Source organism: Salmo salar, chromosome 22 (assembly GCF_965601325.2).
Source record: "Salmo salar chromosome 22, fSalSal1, whole genome shotgun sequence".
NCBI classification, from domain to species: Eukaryota; Metazoa; Chordata; class Actinopteri; order Salmoniformes; family Salmonidae; genus Salmo; species Salmo salar.
The window spans coordinates 51370569-51391527 of record NC_138312.1 but is presented as its reverse complement, the minus strand read 5'-3'; the positions used below and the strand labels follow the sequence as shown (position 1 = coordinate 51391527).

Genomic DNA, 20959 nt, shown 5'->3' with positions numbered 1-20959 from the left:
AAGACAAGGCCGAGTATAGCCCACAACGATCTCCGCCATGGCACAACCCAAGGGGGGAGGGGGGGGGGGGGGGCGCCAACCCAGACAGGAAGATCACGTCAGTGACTCAACCCACTCAAGTGACGCACCCCTCCCATGGACGGCATGGAAGAACACCAGTAGGCCAGTGACTCAGCCTCTGTAAAAGGGTTAGAGGCAGAGAATCCCAGTGGAAAGAGGGGAACCGGCAAGGCAGAGACAGCAAGGGCGGTTCGTTGCTCCAGCCTTTCCGTTCACCTTCACACTCCTGGGCCAGACTATACTTAATCATAGGACCTACTGAAGAGATAAGTCTTCAGTAAAGACTTAAAGGTTGAGACTGAGTCTGCGTCTCTCACATTGGTAGGCAGACCATTCCATAAAAATGGAGCTCTATAGGAGAAAGCCCTACCTCCAGCCGTTTGCTTAGAAATTCTAGGGACAATTAGGAGGCCTGCGTCTTGTGACCGTAGCGTACGTGTAGGTATGTACGGCAGGACCAAATCGGAAAGATAGGTAGGAGCAAGCCCATGTAATGCTTTGTAGGTTAGCAGTAAAACCTTGAAATCAGCCCTTGCCTTAACAGGAAGCCAGTGTAGGGAGGCTAACACTGGAGTAATATGATCAAATTTTTTGGTTCTAGTCAGGATTCTAGCAGCCGTATTTAGCACTAACTGAAGTTTATTTAGTGCTTTATCCGGGTAGCCGGAAAGTAGAGCATTGCAGTAGTCCAGCCTAGAAGTAACAAAAGCATGGATTAATTTTTCTGCGTCATTTTTGGACAGAAAATTTCTGATTTTTGCAATGTTACGTAGATGGAAAAAAGCTGTCCTTGAAACAGTCTTGATATGTTCTTCAAAAGAGAGATCAGGGTCCAGAGTAACGCCGAGGTCCTTCACAGTTTTATTTGAGACGACTGTACAACCATCCAGATTAATTGTCAGATTCAACAGAAGATCTCTTTGTTTCTTGGGACCTAGAACAAGCATCTCTGTTTTGTCCGAGTTTAAAAGTAGAAAGTTTGCAGCCATCCACTTCTTTATGTCTGAAACACAGGCTTCTAGCGAGGGCAATTTTGGGGCTTCACCATGTTTCATTGAAATGTACAGCTGTGTGTCGTCTGCATAGCAGTGAAATTTAACATTATGTTTTCGAATGACATCCCCAAGAGGTAAAATATATAGTGAAAACAATAGTGGTCCTAAAACGGAACCTTGAGGAACACCGAAATTTACAATTGATTTGTCAGAGGACAAACCATTCACAGAGACAAACTGATATCTTTCCGACAGATAAGATCTAAACCAGGCCAGAACTTGTCCATGTAGACCAATTTGGGTTTCCAATCTCTCCAAAAGAATGTGGTGATCGATGGTATCAAAAGCGGCACTAAGATCTAGGAGCACGAGGACAGATGCAGAGCCTCGGTCTGACGTCATTAAAAGGTCATTTACCACCTTCACAAGTGCAGTCTCAGTGCTATGATGGGGTCTAAAACCAGACTGAAGCGTTTCGTATACATTGTTTGTCTTCAGGAAGGCAGTCAGTTGCTGTGCAACAGCTTTTTCTAAAATTTTGGAGAGGAATGGAAGATTCGATATAGGCCGATAGTTTTTTATAATTTCTGGATCAAGATTCGGCTTTTTCAAGAGAGGCTTTATTACTGCCACTTTTAGTGAGCTTGGTACACATCCGGTGGATAGAGAGCCGTTTATTATGTTCAACATAGGAGGGCCAAGCACAGGAAGCAGCTCTTTCAGTAGTTTAGTTGGAATAGGGTCCAGTATGCAGCTTGAGGGTTTGGAGGCCATGATTATTTTCATCATTGCGTCAAGAGATATAGTACTAAAACACTTTAGTATCTCCCTTGATCCTAGGTCCTGGCAGAGTTGTGCAGACTCAGGACAATGGAGCTTTGGAGGAATACCCAGATTTAAAGAGGAGTCTGTAATTTGCTTTCTAATGATCATGATCTTTTCCTCAAAGAAGTTCATAAATGTATTACTGCTGAAGTGAAAGCCATCCTCCATTTGCGAAGGCTGCTTTTTAGTTAGCTTTGCGACAGTATCAAAAAGAAATTTCGGATTGTTCTTATTTTCCTCAATTAAGTTGGAAAAATAGGATGATCGAGCAGCAGTAAGGGCTCTTCGATACTGCACGGTACTGTCTTTCCAAGCTAGTCGGAAGACTTCCAGTTTGGTGTGGCGCCATTTCCGTTCCAATTTTCTGGAAGCTTGCTTCAGAGCTCGTGTATTTTCTGTATACCAGGGAGCTAGTTTCTTATGACAGATGTTTTTAGTTTTTAGGGGTGCAACTGCATCTAGGGTATTGCGCAAGGTTAAATTGAGTTCCTCGGTTAGGTGGTTAACTGATTTTTGTCCTCTGACGTCCTTGGGTAGGCAGAGGCAGTCTGGAAGGGCATCAAGGAATCTTTGGGTTGTCTGAGAATTTATAGCACGACTTTTAATGCTCCTTGGTTGGGGTCTGAGCAGATTATTTGTTGCAATTGCAAACGTAATAAAATGGTGGTCCGATAGTCCAGGATTATGAGGAAAAACATTTAGATCCACAACATTTATTCCATGGGACAAAACTAGGTCCAGAGTATGACTGTGGCAGTGAGTAGGTCCAGAGACATGTTGGACAAAACCCACTGAGTCGATGATGGCTCCGAAAGCCTTTTGGAGTGGGTCTGTGGACTTTTCCATGTGAATGTTAAAGTCACCAAAAATTAGAATATTATCTGCTATGACTACAAGATCCGATAGGAATTCAGGGAACTCAGTGAGGAACACTGCATATGGCCCAGGAGGCCTATAAACAGTAGCTATAAAAAGTGAGTGAGTAGGCTGCATAGATTTCATGACTAGAAGCTCAAAAGACGAAAACGTCATTGTTGTTTTTTTTTTTGTAAATTGAAATTTGCTATCGTAAATGTTAGCAACACCTCCGCCTTTGCCGGATGCACGGGGGGTATGGTCACTAATGTAACCTGGGGGTGAGGCCTCATTTAACACAGTAAATTCATCAGGCTTAAGCCATGTTTCAGTCAGGCCAATCACATCAAGATTATTATCAGTGATTAGTTCATTGACTATAACTGCCTTGGAAGTGAGGGATCTAACATTAAGTAACCCAATTTTGAGATGTGAGGTATCACAATCTCTTTCAATAATGGCAGGAATGGAGGAGGTCTTTATACTAGTGAGATTGCTAAAGCGAACACCGCCATTTTTAATTTTGCCCAACCTAGATCGAGGCACAGACACGGTCTCAATGGGGAAAGCTGAGCTGACTACACTGACTGTGCTAGTGGCAGACTCCACTAAGCTGGCAGGCTGGCTAACACGGGGGCTATTCGATGCTAATGCAGAACGCCACAGGATGTTTTTGTGCTGGTCAAGAGCAGACAGGTCTGGAGTGAACCAAGGGCTATATCTATTCCTGGTTCTACATTTTTTTGAATGGGGCATGCTTATTTAAGATGGTGAGGAAGGCACTTTTAAAGAATAACCAGGCATCCTCTACTATCGGGATGAGGTCAATGTCATTCCAGGATACCCCGGCCAGGTTGATTAGAAAGGCCTGCTCGCAGAAGTGTTTTAGGGAGCGTTTGACAGTGATGAGGGGTGGTCGTTTGACCGCAGGCCCATTACGGATGCAGGCAATGAGGCAGTGATTGCTGAGATCTTGGTTGAAAACAGCAGAGGTGTATTTGGACGGCGAGTTAGTTAGGATGATATCTATGAGGGTGCCCGTGTTTACGGATTTGGGGTTATATCTGGTAGGTTCATTGATAAGTTGTGTGAGATTGAAGGCATCAAGCTTAGATTGTAGGAGTTGTCCCAGTTTAGGTCACCTAGCAGCACGAGCTCAGAAGATAGATGGGGGGCAATCAAATCACATATGGTGTCGAGGGCACAGCTGGGGGCGGAGGGTGGTCTATAACAAGCGGCAACAGTGAGAGACTTGTTTCTGGAAAGGTTCATTTTTAGAAGTAGAAACTCAAATTGTTTGGCTACAGACCTGGATAGTAAGACAGAACTCTACAGGTTATCTTTGCAGTAGATTGCAACACCGCCCCCTTTGACAGGTCTATCTTGTCGGAAAATGTTATAGTTAGGCATAGAACTTTCAAGGTTTTTGGTGGTCTTCCTAAGCCAGGATTCAGACACGGCTAGGACATCCGGATTGGTGGAGTGTGCTAGGGCAGTGAATAAAAGAAACTTAGGGAGGAGGCTTCTAATGTTAACATGCATGAAACCAAGGCTTTTACTTTTACGGTTGCAGAAGTCAACAAATGAGAGCCTGGGGGATGGGAGGCTCTACATTGAAATAAAACAGTAGTTACAAACCAAAACAGCAATGGACAAGATGTGGTTTCGTTTACCCCATCTTTTTCAGTTTTTCGGCAATTTAAGTGGCGACTGCTGGGCTGTGTTTCTTGGCCCATTAGGTGATTTAGCGTGCCTTTTAAAAAACGCCTCCTGTTAAGTGAACAGTGTTGAACTGAATTGGGTAGGAAATGCATAGTCTAGATTTACGGGTAGAATGTGAAGAGTCCCAAAGAAAAGCTTAGCGGGGGATTCTGCAATTGGAGCAAAGAAACTACACACACACACACACACACACACACACACACACACACACACCACACACCACACACCACACACCACACACACACACACACACACACACACACACACACACAACTACTTGTTTGGCCTGCCAGATAAGCTAAAGTAATAACAGTACAGTCTCAGCTAATTTTAGCCCTGCTATGAATGTGCCCGCCACTGGTATTCATGGAAACTTTTGGATTCTGTTAAACATCTTTTGCCTCTGGTTGAATCGAGCTTAGTCATATTTTCTACCCCAGGATGCTTTCACTCTCTACAGCGCCAACCTATTCAGCGATGGCCTCCTCCCTTCCCTTTCCATTTGTCCTGCTCGGTTTAAATTATATATTTGTCATTAGTGATGTAGGGAAATAGAAAATACCTCATATTATTAATCTAGAAAATGCTCCTAGTTTTTGGATAATGGGAAATCATCCAAACTTATGTAAATCTACGTACCTTTTCATTTATCATCCAAGTCCATTCACTCAGTACCCACAATGCACCTAGGGGTTATACTGTATATAATAGGGCCGTGACAATACCAGTATCGCAATACTCATTAGTATCGTGGCAAGGAAACAAAACACAAAGCGGATTTAATTTCTTTAGGAAAACAGCTCTGTTGGAAACAAACGTCAATATGTTGTCATCGAGTTATTTTCCAAGCTATAGCACACAATGTTTACATACAGCAGGGTTTTGAAGGTTTTTAAGTCTGCTCCATGTTTTCCCATTTGAAGGCCCTCGGATCAATTTTCAACTCAGTTCGGGTCTCAACTCACTGTTAAGAGTTAGAATAGTAGAATACACAAGGTGCAATCTCAAAATGGGGTAGTGCATCAGCAGTTTTTCTCATGTTATGTCAGTCACTGACAGTCACTCAATTAGCCCATGTCAGCTAAAATGTGTCTTGGCTGTCAAGAGGGGGGCTGCAAAAATGTTTTGCTCCCAATGTGTTGGGGAGTGGGGGATATGTGTTGGGGAGTGGGGGCCACAGATTTTTTTCTGTGGCCCCCACCCCCATCCAAGTTACCCAAGTCTATTTTGGGACAACTTCACCCCCCCACCCCCCCACCCAGTGATACCTGAGTGGTGCTTCTCTGGTCTTTCCGTAGCATCCTCTGGTCTAAACCAGAATGTTGCTCCTCTGTTTCCTCCGTAGCATCCTCTGGTCTAAACCAGAATCTAAACCAGAGTCCAAAAGGCTCCTTAACAGCTTCTACCCCCAAGCCATGCTGAACAATTAATCAAATGCCCCACCCTTGATTTTGTTTTTACACTGTTACTATTCACTGTTTATTATCTATCTGTTCTTCAGCTTGCAAGCCTCCCCCTTTTTCCTCCAAACATAACGATGGTCATTATGGCCAAACAGTTCTGTTTTTGTTTCATCAGACCAGAGGACATTTCTCCACAAAGTACGATCTTTGCAAACCGTAGTCTGGCTTTTTTATGGCTGTTTTGGAGCAGTGGCTTCTTCCTTGCTGAATGGCCTTTCAGGTTATGTCCTTATAGGACTCGTTTTACTGTGGATATAGATACTTTTGTACCTGTTTTCCTCCAGCATCTTCACAAGGTCCTTTGCTGTAGTTCTGGGATTGATTTGCACTTTTCACACCAAAGTACGTTCATCTCATGTGTAGGAATAGGATACCATGTGTAGGAATAGGAGACCATGTGTAGGAATAGGAGACCATGTGTAGGAATAGGAGACCATGTGTAGGAATAGGAGACCATGTGTAGGAATAGGCCATGTAAGAGAGAAGGGATGCGTGGTGTGCAGGGTGAGCAGAGGATCAGGATTTGACTCAGTGACTTCATAAGTCACAGCAGTGAAAGAGAATACTTATGAAGTTCACAACATTGATAAGATCCAAGGCTATAATTCCAAACTCCAAGTTCATTTGAATAATGAACCTTCTAATGCACACTCCATTAGCTAAACATTGAGGGGTGGTTTGCCGGACACGGATCAGGCGTAGTTCTGAATTAAAAAGGATTCTCAATGGAGATTTTTAGTCTTGGTCTACAGGCTTAATCTGTGTCTGGGAAACCGACCCTTATAGTATCAAAGTCTGAATAGTTTTTACTCTCACTGCTTCCAATTCACCTGATATGATACCTTATATACCTTCCTTCTCCCTCTCAATATGAATCCTCCTTAATACAACTCCACCCCATCTCTTTTCCTCTCTCAGTGAAATACATCAAGGAGATGTCAGCCTTCTTTAAGAACACCTTGCCCGGTGCACCCCTACCCTGGGACTCCCCCCATGCCACGCCACAGAAGGGCGCAGATGCCCCCCCTGCCGAGCTGAAGGAGGCCAGGACCATCCCCCTGAATATGTCCCAGGTGACCAGGAAGCAGTGTCCCCCGGATACAGAGAACAGGTACTGTGGGTGGAACCCAGTTCAATGGGGAACTGAGTTAAATGATCAGAGAGAGGGAGAGCGAAAGGGAGAGCGAGAGGGGGACAGACAGAGGGGGACAGACAGAGGGGGACAGACAGAGGGGGACAGACAGAGGGGGACGGACAGAGGGGGACGGACAGAGGGGGACGGACAGAGGGGGACGGACGGAGAGACGGACGGAGAGACGGACGGAGAGACGGACGGAGAGACGGACGGAGAGACGGACGGAGAAACAGAGACAGGGAGACGGACGGAGAGACGGAGAAACAGAGAGACAGAGAGTGAGAAAGAAATGGAGAGAGAGAGAGAAACTGGGTACGATAGCTTGTATCTTGAATTCAGTAAGATTTTCATGAAGTCAGAAGACTCACAAGGTACTCCTTTTGGAATCTAAATCAAGGCTCCTTGAATATAATGAGCACTCTACATTTTAATATTTACCTGATGCAAAGTAGCACTCCTTTTTCTCACCAAGGTTTGGGCCTGTACCCACAAAGGTTTGGGCCTGTACCCACAAAGGTTTGGGCCTGTACCCACAAAGGTTTGGGCCTATACCCACAAAGGTTTGGGCCTGTACCCACAAAGGTTTGGGCCTGTACCCACAAAATGTTTGGGCCTGTACCCACAAAGCTTAGGTCTGGACCTGTACCCACAAAGCTTATGTCTGGACCTGTATCCACAAAGCATCTCCAAGTAGGATAACTGATCTTGGGTCTGTCCATGTAATCTTAATCAACATGATCTAAAATACAAAACTGATCCTAAATCAGCACTCCTACTCAGAGGCTCTTTGAGCTCCAGCTGTCCCCTCTGGTTAGACTTTTCGTAGCCTATGGCCAGACAAAGTCCTCTCTTGGATCCAAACGTTGTTATGCTAAGCCTAATTAAAGGCATGTAGTGGAGCAATAGTGTGTATGGGTCCTGCTTCATCTCTCTTCATAGCTCACACCTTATGGCTTGTTCCAGGTGAAAACGAGAATCTGCAGCACACTGGTATTGGGTTACCTTGTACCCTCCACAATGAGCTTTAATAGCTCTCGATGTGAACAAACCCAACGCAATGGTAAATCTAAGCTCTGGCGGTAGTGCTATAGGTCTGGGGGTGTGTCAAATATTTTAGCTATTTTCACTGCTGTTATTATGAGAGCAATCTCTGGCGGTGGCGTGAAATGACTGGGTTTTGATGAATAGACAAGTTGTAGGAGTGATACTGCATGCGTTTGTCTCAAGTTCTGTAGGTTATTGACTAGTGATGGGGGCAAAAATTGATACAGTTACATATTGGGATATTATTTTGGACTAATATATCGTATCATTTGACAATATAACAATATTATTTTTGCGCTAGTTGGCTGTACTTGCAATACATATTGTATCGGTTAAGAGTGTTGGGCCAGTAACCGAAATGTCGCTGGTTCGAATCAAAATCGAATCAAATTTTATTGGTTGCATACCCATATATAGCAGATGTTATTGCCGGTGTAGTGAAATGCTTGTGTTCCTAGCTCCCCCCCCAAAAATCTGTTGATGTGCCCTTGAGCAAGGCACTTAACCCTCATTGCTTCTGTAAGTCGCTCTGGATAAGAACGTCTGCTAAATGATTAAAATGGCAATTTAATACATATCGTATCGGCACCAAAGTATTGTGATAATATCATATCGCGAGGTCCCTGGCAATTCCCAGCCCTATAATTGACAGTCTTTGCGTTGTCATCAATTCCATTTTGTCTGGGAGCATGGAATATCCTCGTCCTAGTCCATTGTGGATTCATACGACAGTCCATTGTGGATCCATACGACAGTCCATTGTGGATTCATATGACAGTCCATTGTGGATCCATACGACAGTCCATTGTGGATCCATACGACAGTCCATTGTGGATCCATACGACAGTACATTGTGGATCCATACGACAGTCCATTGTGGATCCATACGACAGTCCATTGTGGATCCATACGACAGTCCATTGTGGATCCATACGACAGTCTATTGTGGATCCATACGACAGTCCATTGTGGATCCATACGACAGTCCATTGTGGATTCATATGACAGTCCATTGTGGATCCATACGACAGTCCATTGTGGATCCATACGACAGTCCATTGTGGATCCATACGACAGTACATTGTGGATCCATACGACAGTCCATTGTGGATCCATACGACAGTCCATTGTGGATCCATACGACAGTCCATTGTGGATCCATACGACAGTCTATTGTGGATCCATACGACAGTCCATTGTGGATTCATACGACAGTCCATTGTGGATCCATACGACAGTCCATTGTGGATCCATACGAAAGTTTACTAAATAGCATAGGTACGAGTAATAAGTGATAGCAACATTTGTTTTTAAATCCAGAGTTTTCTGTAATTGCCTTATGTAAGTATAGGCCTTTACGCATCGCAGTTCTCCTCAAATAAAAAATACTAAGCTCCTGTAAATTGAATCGTATGTGTGAGGCACGTTCTCAACAAGCAAGATATAGCCTAGGCCTACCGTTGATATGGCGTTATAGGACTGAACATTTTGAAAAGTCTATGTTTGGAGGAGTGTGTCTTTGGCGCTCTTTTGGAAATGTAGAGGGATAGAAGCCAAATGTAGTAATGCACTGCAGGTAGGCCTATGTGAATTGTAAATCATGCAGTAATGCACTGCAGGTAGACCTATGTGAATTGTGAATAATGTAGTAATGCACTGCAGGTAGACCTATGTGAATTGTGAATAATGTAGTAATGCACTGCAGGTAGGCCTATGTGAATAATGTAGTAATGTACTGCAGGTAGCCCTATGTGAATTGTGAATAATGTAGTAATGCACTGCAGGTAGGCCTATGTGAATTGTGAATAATGTAGTAATGCACTGCAGGTAGGCCTATGTGAATTGTGAATAATGTAGTAATGCACTGCAGGTAGGCCTATGTGAATTGTGAATAATGTAGTAATGCTCTGCAGGTAGGCCTATGTGAATTGTGAATAATGCAAAAGCTTCACCAGTAGATCACTTAGAAACCTTCTATGGACGGGCTACTTGGCTAATGCATGGCCAGTATAAAAAAACCCAACACATTGCTGTTGAACCAGCCTTCATTATAGTAGGGTAAGGGTAGCCAACTGAAAGCTTGTTTTTTAATCAAATGAAACCAAGAAAAATTGTTACAGGAAAATAACTTAAGTGTTTCTAAATATGAGAGTCACTGGATTATCTTATCTCTTGTTCCATGATGGACATATAGCCTACATGGAGTTTTGTTTTACATACATCTACAATAACAACAGAAGCGTCGCAGCTGGATAGGCTGCGCTTACATTGTCAAAATCCATGTCATAACCAACTGGGTTACTGCTAAAACCAGCTTTGTCCAGAGGTAAAGTAGAGGAGAATTTTAATTGTATGTAAGTTCATTTGTCACAGGAGGCAAGCTAATTGACCCTCCTCAACTTCAAGGGTCATCAAAATGGATTTTAGTGCATTCTCCAGGGACCTGTGTTCGTCTCTACCCTTTCTCTCCTTACCTCTTTTCTTTCTCCATGTCTCTCACTTCACCCCCCTCTCTCTCTCTTTCTGTCCCCTCTCTCTCCCCCTTTCCCGCTCCCTCTCTCCCCTCCACACAGGTACTTTGAGGTGATCTCGTCCAGCAGAAAGAGCTCGGTGTTCCTGAGGGCCAAGGACCCTGCCATGGCCCAGTCCTGGTATAACGCCATCCAAGCCGGGGTTTCGGCCCTGGTGCCCCGAGTCAGGGATGAGCTGAGGGCCATGCAAGCGGGCCTGGAGGTCAAACACATGGGATGGATCACTGAACAGGTACAAAGAGTCAAAGGTGAAATGTGAGTTTGTGTTAGGCTTTATGTATATCTATTTATGGCAGCCTGCCCTGGGTTCAAATAATAACTTTGAGCATTTGCTTTAGACTTCCTGTAGTCCCAGGTGGGCGGGTCTTTGTACTTTCGGGACTTTTCGCAACAGACAAGCTCAATCAAGCACATATAAAGTATTTGAAATAGTATTTGATCCCAGGTCTTGGCGCAATTATTTCTTTATTTGTTAGTTTTGACGAATGGTAAAAACCGAACTAAGACAGGCCTCTCTATTGGCTAGTCAGCTAATGTGTCTCTTGAGTGCATTCCAATAAACATTGTCTGTAACATCAGCTGTTGTGACTGAAAATGTAATCTGGTTTATATCTTGGCATTTTAGTGATGCGAAGGCCAGATTAGCAATGTCTAACTCAAAAGAATGTCTGACTCAAACACTGTGCTCTGTTTAAGTGCATTATCGAATAGTCTAGTGTCTGTTTAGTCTGTTAAGGGACTTTCTGAGAATAGTGTTTGCGCTAGCCTTGTGCTGAGGAGCTGACAATTAGTAAGTCATATGTGCCTTGAAAAGGGGAAAGAACGAAACATATACAGTTGAAGTGTACATGCACTCAATTAGTATTTGGTAGCATTGCCTTTAAATTGTTTAACTTGGGTCAAACATTTCGGGTAGCCTTCCACAAGCTTCCCACAATAAGTTGGGAGAATTTTGGCCCATTCCTCCTGACAGAGCTGGTGTAACTGAGTCAGGTTTGTAGGCCTCCTTGCTCGCATACGCTTTTTCAGTTCTGCCCACAAATTTTCTATGGGATTGAGGTTAGGGCTTTATGATGACCACTCCAATACCTTGACTTTGTTGTCCTTAAGCCATTTTGCCACAACTTTGGAAGTATGCTTGGGGCCATTGTCCATTTGGAAGACCCATTTGCGACCAAGCTTTAACTTCCTGACTGATGTCTTGAGATGTTGCTTCAATATATCCACATCATTTTCCTCCCTCATGATGACATCTATTTTGTGAAGTGCACCAGTCCCTCCTGCAGCAAAGCACCCCCACAACTTCATGCTGCCACCCCATGCTTCACGGTTGGGATGGTGTTTTTCGGCTTGCAAGCCTCCCTCTTTTTCCTCCAAACATGACGATGGTCATTATGGCCAAACAGTTCTATTTTTGTTTCATCAGACCAGAGGACATTTCTCCAAAAAGTACGATCTTTGTCCCCATGTGCAGTTGCAAACCGTAGTCTGGCTTTTTTATGGTGGCTTTGGAGCAGTGGCTTCTTCCTTGCTGAGCGGCCTTTCAGGTTATGTCGATATAGGACTCGTTTTACTGTGGATATAGATACTGTTTCCTCCAGCATTCCTCCAGGTCCTTTGCTGTTGTTCTGGGATTGATTTCCACTTTTCGGGCACCAAAGTATGTTAATCTCTAGGAGACAGAACGCGTCTCCTTCCTGAGCGGTATGACGGCTGCGTGGTCCCATGGTGTTTATACTTGCATACTATTGTTTGTACAGATGAGCGTGGTACCTTCAGGCATTTGGATATTGCTCCCAAGGATGAACCAGACTTGTGGAGGTCTACAATTTTCTTTCTGAGGTCTTGGCTGATTTCTTTTGATTTTCCCATGATGTCAAGCAAAGAGGCACTGAGTTTGAAGGTAGGCCTTGAAATACATCCACAGGTATACCTCCAATTGACTCAAATGATGTCAATTCGCCTATCAGAAGCTTCTAAAGCCATGACATCATTTTCTGGAATTTTCCAAGCTGTTTAAAGGACAGTCAACTTAGTGTATGTAAACTTCTGACCCACTGGAATTGTGATACAATGGAATATAAGTGAAATAATCTGACTGTAAACAATTGTTGGATATATTACTTGTGTCATGCACAAAGTAGATGCCCTAACCGACTTACCAAAACTATAGTTTGTGAACTCGAAATTTGTGGAGTGGTTGAAAAACGAGTTTTAATGACTCCAACCTTAGTGTATGTAAAGTTCCGACTTCAACTGTACAACGCATATTGTTGAAAACCCAACAACAAAGACGTCTAAAACCCGTTGATGGACGGAACAGGATCATTAAACACCTACAAGACATTGAATTTTCCAAGAAAATATTTCTGTCAATGTTTTTAATTGTCCTTGCCCACTGTGAATTCTGACAAATAGACGTTCTTTGGAATGAAAAGAGACAAATTTGAACCTTTTGATCAAATAGACACTAAGAAGACACTCATTGGTATGCTTCAGGAGAAATTTTGTTACACATTTTCCACGCTTGTACTTCAGTATGGAATTGAAATTAATATTTGATGTTAACCTTTTGTCAAGGAGGTATTTAAATATGTGACAGTGTGTGCATTACACTCATAGGGATGTGTAAATATGTTGTGATATGAGTCATGAAAAGTGTTTGTCGTGTGTCTGTGTGTGTATGTATGTTTGTGCGTGTGTCTGTGTGTGTATGTTTGTGTGTGTGTGGGTCTGTGTGTGCGTGTGTCTGTCTGTCTGTGTGTGTGTCTGTTTGTCCTCCTCTCCCTCAAGGCGACTCAGGGTCCAGAGAGACCAGTGCTGGCTCTGCTGACTGAGAGAGACCTGCTGCTGTACCCCACCCTACCTGACAGTAAAGACAGCATCAACAGCCCAGCCAAGAGCCACCCGCTCATCACAACTAGGTAGGATCTACACAATTACACTGATGCACTGCACTTAGACCAGGGGGTTGAATATCGTTCAAAGCAGCTAGTCAAATAGCCATTTTCACAAAACAGTCTCCATCGATGGCTGAGTTTAGTCCATGAAAAGGAGCAGTATATCTAAAATGGTCTATTTCTAGGCTGCAACCTCACCCCCAGCCCCCCAAGAGCAGCCTTTTCTTAAAGTTCTTAAGCCTTGTTCACACTGCAGGCCTTAATGCTCAAATCAGTTTGGTTTTTCAAATCCGTTTTGGAATACTGACTGTCCAAACAGCAAGTTACAAGTGACCAAATAGGATTTGTGTGTGTTCAGACAGCAGTCATTTGCTAACATGGCTATGCTAGTTGTCATAGTAACAACGGGTGTGTGCAGTGGTGTAGGCTGATTGGTGGTGGTGGTCCTGCTTCCTATCACTCAGAAGTTATGTGGCATGCAAAGGTGACAACAACGCCTGTCATGGATGTTTCCCAGTTGCTTTGAATGTTCATAGTGTAGGAAAACATAGTGTAGGAAAACTTTTAAAGCCTCAAAGGATAAGATGATCCAACTTTTATAAACAAGTAATTTTTGGCTAGCCAAGGCAGTCAACTAGCTAGCTGTTCAGCTTTCTAGCACATTCACTCAATTGTTTGTTAACAATTAACAAGCTAATCATGTTCTGGTAAAACTGTCAGCAGAGTAGCTAGCAAGCAACAAGATAATGTATGTCAAATATCAGTCTTAAAAACCACTTGAGGGCAAATAAATCAGATTTGACTGTTCATACACAAGTCACACGGCCAGGAATCAGATTTGTTTCTAACTTCAAACCATCTACGAAGATGGTTTGAAATGTGGCTTCAAATATCAGATTCCATGTGCTTTTTGGCTGTTCAGACTGCAGGAAAAAGAACAGATTCGAATCAGATTTGAGTCACTTCAAACTTCCAATGTGAACACTGCTTTAATGGACTCTTAAAGGGATGAGCAATGGAAATGTCTATGTCTATGGCCATATTTGATTTGCCAGTGCAAATAATGCAGTCAGAACTTGCAGATACATCATACAAATAGTAACGAAAAGACACGTAGAATGGTTTAACCCTATAAGGTTTTATAACTTTAAGTCTAAGCCCTTGGGGAGGTGGGGTTCTAAGCTGACATATGGAATTGTTTTAAGATGGTCATACTATGGATCATTTAGCTATTTGATTTAGGACCTCTTTAGGTATAAAATATTGAATTTGGCCTTTACTTACTAGCCCAGAGAAATGCATTGAATAACATGAATAAATGGAAAAAAAAGACAGTCAAAAAATAAATAATAAGAAACAAGGTTTTGCAGTGATGGTCCTATATCTAGGAGATATATCTAGGAGATATATCTAGGAGATATGAGAAAGCTCAGGAAATATACAGTACCAGTCAAAAGTTTGGACACACCTACTCATTCAAGGGTTTTTCTTTCTTTTTACTATTTTCTACATTGTAGAATAATAGTGAAGACATCAAAACTATGAAATAACACATATGGAATCATGTTTTAACCAATAAAGTGTTAAAACAAAATATATTTTATATTTGAGATTCTTCAAAGGAGCCACCCTTTGCCTTGATGACAGCTTGGCACACTCTTCTCTCTTCCAACCTCTTACCACCTTTACCCTCTATTCCTTCCCGTCTCCTCCAGACTGGTCCACTCAGGACCGGGGAAAAGCTCTCCCCTGCTGGACTCTGAGCTCTCCTTTGGGCTGCGCACCGGCACCAAGCAAGGCGTGGAGACCCACTTGTTCCGGGTGGACTCGGCCAAGGAGCTTTCAGCCTGGACCCACATGCTGGTGGACGGCTGCCACAACGCTGCCGAGCTCATCCAGGAGGTCACCACAGGTATAGATACAGGAGTAGCAGATTAAGATAGCCCACTGGGGGAGTTAACACGAGTTTTCAGATCTCAGACAAGGTTCCAGTTCGGGAATGAGGAGCCTCTGCCAAGTTAGCCCACTGAGCTAATGCATGAGCTCGGGAAGATAACACAGAACCATGCTCGCGTGACGAGGGGTCTGAGACTTGCGTTAGGTCTATGTGGACTTTTCCTTTAATTTAATGAATGTTAATTCCCTTCCTGAAAAGGAATTGAACCCATCTCTAATGTCAAATAATATGCCAGGTCCCACTTAATCAAAACAAACAGCTACAAAATACTACATACAGGGCATTCAAAAGTCAACCTGTACTTTCAAAAACATTGTTAATGTTGATTGATAATCAAGTTAGTGCATGGTGTCACCTACAAGAGTTTGTCACTTTAGCGATGAATCGTTGCTGCAGCACAGGTACTTTTTGGGGCGGCAGGTAGCCTAGTGGTTAGAGCATTGGGCCAGTAACCAAACGGTTGCTGGATCGAATCCCTGAGCTGACAAGGTAAAAATCTGTCGTTCTGCCCCTGAACAAAGGCAATTAACCCACTGTTCCTCGGTAGGCCGTCATTGTAAATAAGAATTTGTTCTTAACTGACTTGCCTAGTTAAATAAAATAAGAAAATATATATTTTTTTTTTGTTGAAAAGTTACATTTTACTGCTCCAACTGCAATGAATCATCATGAATGGCTGCAGGACAGCAGCAGATGGTCTAGCAAAGACCTACAGCAAGTATGCAGGTCTGGCTGTTTTATATAGGGTAGTACTGGCCTCTGCTGGCGTTATGGTGTTGCAACATTATAACAATAAAAAGTCACTCATTGCGTTCATTGGAAGCAGCCACATCTAAACTGCCTGAACCTACAAAATCTATTAAATCCAACTCAATCCATTCATATATTCACTGTGATAGAACAGATCAGTCAATCAGCCTTTAGTATTCAACCTTTAGTATTCAGTTTTGTAAATGGAGTGTTACAGAAACACAGAGCAACCTATAATCAGAACCTTTAGGGGCAGTTTCCTGGACACAGATTAAATGAACTCCTGGTCCTGGACTAAAAAACAAGAGAATCTCCATTGAGAATGCTTTTTAGTCGAGCACTAGGCCTAGTCTGTGTCTGGAAAAACCGGCCCTTAGTGACCAACCTTCCTAATGCCCATCTGTGGTCCCTGGCAGCCTGCAGCTGGAACGGGAAGGAGTGCAACCTGGGAGTGCACATCGACGAGGGCTTTAGCCTGTTCACTGAGGAGATGGGCATCAGAAAGACGGTGCTCCTCCAGCAGCCCTTCGAGCGTCTGCGCATGTCCTCCGATGACGGTGTACACATGATCTTCCTCGACTTTGGAGGGCCAGAGGCAGAGATTGTGAGTTGGATTGTTTTGGTTGGTTTGTCTCTCTCTCTCTCTCTCTCTCTCTCTCCTCTCTCTCTCTCTCTCTCTCTCTCTCTCTCTCTCTCTCTCTCTCTCTCTCTCTCTTGCTTCTACTCTCTCTTTCTCTCTCTCTCTTTCTCTTGCTTCTACTCTCTCTCTTTCTCTTGCTTCTACTCTCTCTCTCTTTCTCTTGCTTCTACTCTCTCTTTCTCTCTCTCTCTCTTTCTCTTGCTTCTACTCTCTCTTTCTTTCTCTTTCTCTTGCTTCTACTCTCTCTTTCTCACTTTCTCTCTCTTTCTCTTGCTTCTATACTCTTTCTCTTTCTCTTGCTTCTACTCTCTCTTTCTCTCTCTCTCTTCTCTCTCTCTTCTCTCTCTCTTTCTTCTACTCTCTCATTCACACTCTCTCTCTCTCTCTCTCTCTCTCTCTCTCTTCTACTCACTCTCTCACTCTCTCTTTCTTTCTTCCTAGCTCTATCTCCTTCCTCCTTTGCTGTTGGGTTCCTTCTCTTGATCACATGACCAACCTCATGTTTTGGTTCCTTCTCTTGATCACATGACCAACCTCATGTTTTGGTTCCTTCTCTTGATCACATGACCAACATAATTTTCAACCCCCCCCAAAAAGTTTCAATACAGAGTAAAGGTTTTAACAGAGTAGTCATTGTTTGCTATGCTAACATACTCAACTATAACAACGTCAAAGGTGATGATGAACTTCTCTCTCTCTTCCCTCTGCCTCCCCTTCCTCTCTCCCTCTCTCTCCCTCCTTTCCTCTTCCTCCCTTGCAGCAACTGGACCTGCACTCTTGCCCCAAGACCATGGTGTTCATCATCCACTCCTTCCTCTCTGCTAAGGTCAAGCGGCTAGGCCTGTTAGCATGATAACAGATTGACCTGCAACCCCTCTGCCCACCCTGAAAAACCACCAAACCACCGAAGCATATTTACACAAAGCCATGACTCTAACATTAGGAGGATGCGATGTCACTGCAGAGGACATGATGTCACCGCTCTATTTCAAACCGCCACCAAGCGGTTACAACAGACAGCATTGATATTACAAAAATCATGACGGCTTCGAAATTTGTTACAGAATTTTCAAATGTTACCTGCATTGTTTACTGATTGAATTATTCAGAGAGGTTAGTGTTTTATCATCCTAAATGTACGTTATTTTTATGTTTGGCCGCCATTTTGAGAAACATTATTTTATGTCTGCTATTAAGGATGTTTTCCAAGTGTTGATTCAGAGACATTTTGAGTGCAGCGAAAAGCCTTTTGAATCTCCCTGCATTTCTTTAGTAGATTCATAAATGTTTCCCATAGCCAATATCAACATGAAGATGAACTATATGTCATAAAGCTGATTTAAAGTTAACCCCTAAATCCAAGTGTTTAGAAACGGATTATTGCCACTGTTTAGTAATTTCACTTAACAAAAGCCCCACTCTCCAACTAACTTGAATGACCTTATGCATAAGAGTACTATGCCTTTGTATCGATACAATATATACATATTTTGACACTAACTTCAGACACGAAGTTCACCCTCTAGATCATTTTAATTTTGATGAAAGATCGATGGAATAGTTCTAACATTGGTATTACCAGAGCCTTATAGCTGTAGGTGTTTGGACCTAGAAACCTACAGTGCCTTCAGAAAGTATTTTTTTTTTTTACTTGTTCCACATTGTGTTGCGTTACAGCCTACATTAAAAATGGATTAAATATATATTTTTTCTCACCCATCTACACACAATACCCCATAATGACAAATTGAAAACATGTTTTTTGAAATTTTTGCAAATGTATTGAAATACAAAAATATCTCATTTACATAAGTTTTCACACCAATGAGTCACTATATGTTAGAATCACCTTTGGCAGTGATTACAGCTGTGAGTCTTTCTGGGTAAGTCTCTAAGAGCTGTGCACACCTGGGCTGTACAATATTTGCACATGATTATTTTTTAAATTCTACAAGCTCTGTCAAGTTGGTTGTTGATCATTGCTACACAGCCAGCCATTTTTAAGTCTTGAGGTAACTGTAACTAGGCCACTCAGGATCATTCCATGTCATCTTGGTAAGCAACTCCAGTTTATATTTGGCCTTTTAGGTTATTGTCCTGCTGAAAGATGAATTTGTCTCCCAGTGTCTGTTGGAAAGCAGACTGAACCAGGATTTCCTTTAGGATTTTGCCTGTGCTTAGAGGCTCCATTGCAGAGGACAAGCATACCCATAATATGATTCAGCCACCACCATGCTTGAAGATATGAAAAGTGGTACTCAGTGAGGTGTTGTGTTGTATTTGCCCCCAACATAACGCTTTGTATATAGAACATAACATTAATTTCTTTCCAGGTGTTTTGCCGTATTACTTTAGTGCCTTATTGCGAACAAGATGCATGTTTTGGAATATCTTTATTCTGTACAGGCTTTCTTCTTTTCACTCTGTCATTTAGGTTAGCATTGTGGAGTAACTACAATGTTGTTGATCCATCCTCAGTTTTATCCTCTTGCAGCCATTAAACTCTGTAACTGTTTTAAAGTCACCATTGGCCTCATGATGAAATCCCTGAGCGGTTTCCTTCCTCTCCTGCAAATGAGTTAGGAAGGATGACTGCATCTTTGTAGTGACTGGGTGTATTGGCACACCATCCAAAGTGTAATGAATAACTTAACCATGTTCAAAGGGATGTAAAATTTCAGCTTTTTTATTTTTACCCATCTACCAATAGGTGCCCTTCTTTGCGAGGCATTGGAAAACCTCCCTGGTCTTTGTGGTTGAATGAATCTGTGTGTGAAATTCACTGCACAGATAATTGTATGTGTGGGGTACAGAGATAAGGTAGACATTCATAAATCATGTTAAACACTATTATTGCACACAGAGTGAGTCCATACAACTTATGTGACATTTCAGCTTTTCATTTTCAACAAATTTGTGAACACTTCTAAAAACAATTCCACTTTGACATTATGGGGTGTTATGTGTAGGTCAGTGACACAAAATCTAAATGTAATCAAATCTAAATTCAGGCTGTAACATAACAAAATGTGGAAAAAGTCAAGGGGTGTGAGTACTTTCTGAAGGAACTGTATGTATATATTTAGGTCTGGGTATAACATTATCAATTAATACATTGATAGTGTTTCATATTGAAACAGCAATGAGTTCTCAGAATATATGCAACAGGTACCGAGATGATATATTGAAACCGTCCTTACAAAGCTAGTTGAATTTGTCTTAACGACTACAGCCAAAATCACAGATGCATTTGAAAGATATCAGCTTGTTGTGGAGTAATGGTGCGGTTTTCATACAGCTTTAGTCTTTTTTGTTTGTTTACAGAAATCATCGCGAACCAACTGAAAATGAACAAAAATGGCATCTATATTTTACATGACAATGTGTTCAATTGCCCCCATTTCTTTTGTGTCAATGGGATATCCACAATTCGTGGCCTTCTCTCTACAATGCTAAACAAACTTATATTAATATATTTCAAAACGAAAACTTTTTTGCTTTCAAGAATACAAATGTATGGTATATTCTTATTTAAACAAAAGGTGTGCCTTGCAGGATTGTTTGTATATAAAAGTGTAATAAACTTTGTTAACTTTTACTGTTCTTTATTGGTAGATCTTTACATTTTATTATTTTATTTAACCTTTATTTCAACAGGGAAGACAAATTGAGTACTAGGTCTCTTCAAATGCGCACTGTTTAATAAAACCTAAATATATATATATATATATATATATATACACACACACACACATATAGATACAGTGCATCCGGAACATATTCAGACCCCTTCGATTTATCCACATCTTGTTACGTTACAGCCTTATTGTAAAATGAATTAAATAAAACAATTTCCACATCAATCTATACACAATACCCCATAATGACAACGTGAAAACCGGTTCTAACATTTTTGCAAAAAACACATACAAAAATTAAATACCTTATTAACAGAAGTATTCAGACCCTTTGATATGAGACTCGAAATTGACTTCAGGTGCATCTTGTTTCCATTGATCATCCTTGAGATGTTTCTACAAGTTGATTGGGGCCTGCCTGTGGTAAATTAAATTGATGGGGTA

The 20959-nt window shown here is 42.2% G+C and overlaps 1 protein-coding gene across 1 annotated transcript in view; it reads left to right on the top strand.

Annotated features, from left to right (window-relative positions):
- Window positions 1-20475, top strand: part of LOC106583661 (alpha-1-syntrophin) — a 70823-nt gene extending 50348 nt beyond the window's left edge. Inside the window, exons 3-8 of the mRNA XM_014168116.3 lie at window positions 6839-7031; window positions 10673-10862; window positions 13424-13554; window positions 15246-15442; window positions 16654-16841; window positions 17638-20475. Of these exons, the coding sequence (XP_014023591.2) occupies window positions 6839-7031; window positions 10673-10862; window positions 13424-13554; window positions 15246-15442; window positions 16654-16841; window positions 17638-17730 (992 nt within the window). The 3' untranslated portion in view covers window positions 17731-20475. The remainder of the gene's footprint in view (window positions 1-6838; window positions 7032-10672; window positions 10863-13423; window positions 13555-15245; window positions 15443-16653; window positions 16842-17637) is intronic.
- The last annotated feature ends 484 nt before the right edge of the window (window positions 20476-20959 follow it).